General features: G+C 40.5%; 1 protein-coding gene across 1 annotated transcript; it reads left to right on the plus strand.

Annotated features, from left to right (window-relative positions):
• Window positions 1-2,308: 2,308 nt before the first annotated feature.
• On the plus strand, window positions 2,309-5,847 carry LOC142365820 (tubulin beta-4B chain). The gene is made up of 7 exons (XM_075447553.1): window positions 2,309-2,462; window positions 2,675-2,783; window positions 3,381-3,491; window positions 3,672-3,916; window positions 4,028-4,350; window positions 4,437-4,781; window positions 4,862-5,847. Exons 1-7 carry the CDS (start codon window positions 2,406-2,408, stop codon window positions 5,007-5,009), a joined length of 1,338 nt encoding a protein of 445 aa, XP_075303668.1. The 5' UTR covers window positions 2,309-2,405; the 3' UTR covers window positions 5,010-5,847.

The following is a 5,847-nucleotide window of genomic DNA, read 5'->3' on the forward strand; positions in this document are numbered from 1 at the left end:
GCATATGATAACTGAAACTAATTTATCTGCACTCTTTGCTTTTAATTTAATTAATTAATTATTATTTTTTATGTTTTTTGGAATGATTCTATTTGCCTTCTTGTGATTTTATGCAGCTGTAAAGCACTTTGAATTGCCTTGTGTACAAATTGTACTCTACAAATAAACTTGCCTTGCCCTATTTTCCACATTTAATGGAGGAATTTGCATATTTATTATCATATAATATAAAATTAGGTAATTAAAGCTACTCAAATTCCCTTAAGAACAATAACAGACTTTAGAGTAGCAACAATTGTATTGTTTTTACATTCCCAGAAAGTAAAAGAGTACATTATTGAGGAACTTGTGTTTTATTTGAGTAGTTCCATTTTATGCCATTGTACACTTCAACTCTACCACATTTCAGAGATAGAAATTGTACTTTATACCCCACCAAACATGAGAGCTTTAACCGCAAGTGACTTTCAAGACGAATATTTATGATGCGAAAGCCAAAGTACAAAATAAGTCACGTAAAATTGTTACGGAATTACAGAATTAAAACAAAACAAACAACGACAATGAAAATCATCCTGCATCAAAAAAATTCTTTCTATGTAAAAGTTTATAGTACAATAGTTTATACATTATGTTTAATACTCAGGGAACTCCGATCAATGTTCTAATTATGTGAGTGAGATTAAAAAAACTCCCATTAGCCACTTTTGGTGAGATATTAAATCATTGAAAAATGTATTGAAATTAAATGTTTACAAGGTAAAATCACCCTGGAGACGTTATCAACTTATTTACATCTGAGATGGATGTGAGGCAACTGGGAACATTTTCATTTTAGATTAGATTAAATTCAACTTTATTGCTACAGCACAGAGTACAAGTACTGAGACAATGTACATATGTACATATGTAACTAAAGTTGTCAAATAAATGTAGAAAAGTATATTTCCTTCTGAGATGTAACTGAGTAGAAAGGAAACGTACAAGTAGTGTTTATGCACAGCGCTTGAATAATTAACCAAATGCAATTTGAGTCACTCTTTCAGTGAAATAAGGAACCTCTGTTTTACAACCACAAGTAGATTTTGACATATATTTACTATTAAAAACCTAATCTTTACTGTGGTTAATTCTAATCATAACTGGTTGACATCCATAGGCTTTCTGCATCACATGTGAAATAGTATTTATGAAGAAGTCCATCAAATATATTTGAATGATTAATTATGTTGCATTTAATTAAATTTATAGATGTCAATATATCTAAAATTCACTGTAAGTTTATGAAAGAATAAACTAACAACGACCAGCAGAGGAATTGTTTTTTGGATTTAACTGCCACAGATGATCCGCTGTATGCAGATCGATAATCCGTTTCATCCCTCTAGTTTTTTGGCAACAACTATGCTCGTATTTCAAGTACTACATGTGAATAATCCTAAAATATCTTACTGGCATGTAACTATAACCTAAACGCTATATACAAACGAGATTGTATCAAACTAAAAGCAAAAAGTTAGACTCGTCTCAACAAAGACGCTGTTCCGTTTTAAAATGTACTTTATGTTACCAGGGCAACCGAATCTCCAGTTGAAGTCTGTTGTTTTGACCAATCAGATGCAGGGTTTGTTTTGACTGACATCTTATTTGTCCAATAGAATTTATGAAGAGAGAACACAACTTTGTCTTTTCACTGACCGATAAGAAATTTGTAATTTCGACAAAAATGAGAGAAATTGTACACCTGCAGGCCGGCCAGTGTGGCAACCAAATTGGAGCTAAGGTTCGTAACAATTTGGTGTGGAAATGTTCGCTTGAACGCTGTTCCGTTTTAAAATGTACTTTATGTTACCAGGGAAACCGAATCTCCAGTTGAAGTCTGTTGTTTTGACCAATCAGATACAGGGTTTGTTTTGACTGACATCTTATTTGTCCAATAGAATTTATGAAGCAACGGACGTTGGTAAGAATCATACCTTCTCGAGTCAGTCCGTTGTTGGAGCGCTAGAGAGAACACAGCTTTGTCTTTTCACTGACCGATAAGAAATTTGTAATTTCGACAAAAATGAGAGAAATTGTACACCTGCAGGCCGGCCAGTGTGGCAACCAAATTGGAGCTAAGGTTCGTAACAATTTGGTGTGGAAATGTTCGCTTGAACGCTGTTCCGTTTTAAAATGTACTTTATGTTACCAGGGAAACCGAATCTCCGGTTGAAGTCTGTTGTTTTGACCAATCAGATACAGGGTTTGTTTTGACTGACATCTTATTTGTCCAATAGAATTTATGAAGCAACGGACGTTGGTAAGAATCGTACCTTCTCGAGTCAGTCCGTTGTTGGAGCGCTAGAGAGAACATAACTTTGTCTTTTCACTGACTGATAAGAAGTTTGTAATTTCGACAAAAAATGAGAGAAATTGTACACCTGCAGGCCGGCCAGTGTGGCAACCAAATTGGAGCTAAGGTTCGTAACAATTTGGTGTGGAAATGTTCGCTTAATTCAGTGGGACACGGTCTGAAAGTAAAATTTAGTTTGCGCGGGCTGTAATTAAAGTTAGCTTATTTCGCGGCAAAGCTAATGATAGCCGTTGGTTCTGAGTCGCGAGGGTAAATCATGCTAGACAGCCGTTAGCTAACCTAACCGTTGTGCTTTATTCTCTTTTATCCTCATTGTAGTTCTGGGAGGTGATAAGTGACGAACATGGGATCGACCCGTCCGGGACATACCACGGGGACAGCGACCTGCAGCTGGAGCGGATCAACGTGTATTACAACGAGGCAACAGGTTAATTTCGCTTTGCTCAGCGTTTCCAGCTACACTGTTAGATTAGCTAATTTGTGGATGAGCCAAGGTAATTCAATACCTCACGGAAACCTTGCTAATACCTTGACCATCCAGCAGGGCTGCTTAATCTCGATTGTTTTGAATTGAATGGCTTCTTGGTTACTATGGCTTAGTTTCCATGACATAATAGCCCAACAAACCTCCAGCTAGCAACATTATACGGCTTTAGCTTGGAAACATTTTTGAAATCCTGGGGTTGTACTTTTTACATGGACTGGTGAATTAAAATTTGGGGTTATTTTGTAGACTAAGGCGGGGGGAAAAGCAACCGAATTATTACGTTGGGTGTTTTAATTCTACTGACATACATGTTTTAGAAGCAGTTTATATCCCACATTTGAATATTATCCCCATACTGCTGCCTTGGCTTTTCATGTAGACTTTACATTGATGATTTTCTAATTAACTCATAATCTAATGTTAAAACAACTAACCAAGTAGCATTTGAACAAATCTAAAATTGAGGTTGGTAAATATTTCAAAAGGAAAAATGTTTCCTTAACAAAAAAAATCCTACTTTTTTCTTTTTTTAACCAGGTGGCAAGTATGTCCCTCGTGCGGTGCTGGTGGACTTGGAACCAGGCACAATGGACTCTGTGAGGTCTGGCCCATTCGGTCAGGTGTTTAGACCCGACAACTTTGTCTTTGGTGAGTGTTTAATCTCAAACTCTGTAGTCGCAAAGCAGACGGTCACATTCAATATACACACTGCCCGTTGCCAGTGTATTGGATTTGAATGTGAATATCTGATTAAGTTAGAAGGTAGATTGATAAGGGGAGATACTGACACCGCAGCTGTGACAATGTCTTTATTTGCATGTAAAACAGGTCAGAGTGGGGCAGGTAATAACTGGGCTAAAGGCCACTACACTGAGGGAGCTGAGCTGGTGGATTCGGTCCTGGATGTGGTGAGAAAAGAGGCCGAGAGCTGCGACTGCCTTCAGGGCTTCCAGCTCACTCACTCCTTGGGAGGAGGCACGGGGTCTGGTATGGGAACTCTCCTCATCAGCAAGATCCGAGAGGAGTATCCAGACCGCATCATGAACACTTTCAGCGTGGTGCCCTCACCTAAGGTTTGTAAAGTTATACCGGTTAGTTGTTTGGCCCTCCACCTGTCTCCCTCGGACTTTAACACTGTTCCATTCTTCTTCTTTTGTTTTCTCTTATTTCATCTCTTGTTCCAGGTGTCAGACACAGTGGTGGAGCCGTACAACGCCACCCTCTCCGTCCACCAGCTGGTCGAAAACACAGATGAGACCTACTGCATTGACAATGAGGCCCTGTATGACATCTGCTTCCGCACTCTGAAACTCACCACACCCACATACGGTGATCTTAATCACCTCGTCTCTGCCACCATGAGTGGGGTGACCACCTGCCTGCGCTTCCCAGGCCAGCTCAACGCAGATTTGAGGAAACTGGCCGTAAACATGGTGCCCTTCCCCCGGCTGCACTTCTTCATGCCAGGTTTTGCCCCCCTGACCAGCCGCGGCAGTCAGCAGTACAGGTAGAGAAGCAGTAGAAACAACTCCTGTATGGTCATTTATCTTCTTTACAGCTGAAATAAATCCTAACGGAAATATCTCTTTGTAGAGCGCTGTCAGTTCCTGAGCTCACCCAGCAGATGTTTGATTCCAAGAACATGATGGCAGCTTGCGACCCACGCCACGGTCGCTACCTCACGGTCGCAGCCATCTTCAGAGGACGCATGTCCATGAAGGAGGTGGACGAGCAGATGCTGAACGTGCAGAACAAGAACAGCAGCTACTTTGTGGAGTGGATCCCCAACAATGTCAAGACAGCCGTCTGTGACATCCCTCCACGTGGACTCAAGATGGCCGCCACTTTCATCGGCAACAGCACGGCCATTCAAGAGTTGTTCAAACGCATCTCTGAGCAGTTCACCGCCATGTTCCGCCGCAAGGCTTTCCTCCATTGGTGAGTAAAGCGCAGTGAGCAGGAGATTTGTGTAACTGTGATGAGATGTTCTGCAACATCACGTCTGACTTCTGTCACAGGTACACGGGCGAGGGCATGGACGAGATGGAGTTCACCGAGGCCGAGAGCAACATGAATGACCTGGTGTCAGAGTACCAGCAGTACCAGGACGCCACTGCTGAGGAGGAGGGAGAGTTTGAAGAGGAGGGCGAAGAGGACATGGCTTAGACACACAGTACCATCCTTTTCCTTCTATGCAACTGTTAGGACTGGGCATCATAGGTCAAATGTAGACGTTTTTTAAAAACGTGACACAGTAGTTCCATTAAACAGCACAGCAGTTCTTCTCCAGTCCTAACAGAAGTTATAGGATATTGTCTCCTCTGCTTTTAAATGTCTTTTTAATGTTGGCAGTTCTTGCCTCCTGTTCTGAGTATAAATGTTCTACATCTTTTCTGTTTGTCTGTTTAGAGTGTGCAGCGTCAACGCAAAAAACTGGAACTCTACGTTAAAACCAAACAGAACAGTTAAAGGTTCGTTACGACTGTTTTGGGCCTCTTCGTGCTGAATTAAACCATCAGTTTTTATCACAGAAACAATGCTTCAGCCATAGAAATGTCACTTTTTTTTCTGTTTCACTTTAAAAAGTCGCACATTTGTTAGTTTTACCACAACCAGAAGAGGCTGCGTTAAAGCTTTTTAATAAATTGACGCTCACACACGTCTTTCTGTATTCACTCTACTTCTTATACCAAAGCTTAGATTGGACTGTTCCTCTGTTAATGTCCCAGTAGTCCTACTGCATCACACCGGCTGTGTGAACGTTCACCCCCTCCGTTAACTGTTACGTCTTCATTCTGCAGGTTTAAAGCGTGTTTGGGACGAACTTCGGCCAGTTTAATACACTGATTATACAAGTTAGATACGAACTATCCTTTCTCAACTGAATAATTAAAAGTTTAAATGCACTGAAAGTGAAGATTGTTGGAAGCTGGTCACTCCTGATACGGCTTGTTCTCAGTTTAATTTTTGATGAATTTAATAAAGCTTCTTTTACTTGGTGCTA

This window comes from Odontesthes bonariensis, chromosome 17 (genome assembly GCF_027942865.1).
Source record: "Odontesthes bonariensis isolate fOdoBon6 chromosome 17, fOdoBon6.hap1, whole genome shotgun sequence".
Classification (NCBI taxonomy): Eukaryota; Metazoa; Chordata; class Actinopteri; order Atheriniformes; family Atherinopsidae; genus Odontesthes; species Odontesthes bonariensis.

What these genes read in the sequence shown, in the direction of transcription:
- LOC142365820 (XM_075447553.1), top strand. Translation starts at nt 2,406, where the DNA reads ATGAGAGAAATTGTACACCTGCAGGCCGGCCAGTGTGGCAACCAAATT. An exon ending in GCAACCAAATTGGAGCTAAG is followed by an intron (nt 2,463 to 2,674) that starts GTTCGTAACAAT and finishes TCCTCATTGTAG; the next exon opens with TTCTGGGAGGTGATAAGTGA. An exon ending in ACCCGACAACTTTGTCTTTG is followed by an intron (nt 3,492 to 3,671) that starts GTGAGTGTTTAA and finishes CATGTAAAACAG; the next exon opens with GTCAGAGTGGGGCAGGTAAT.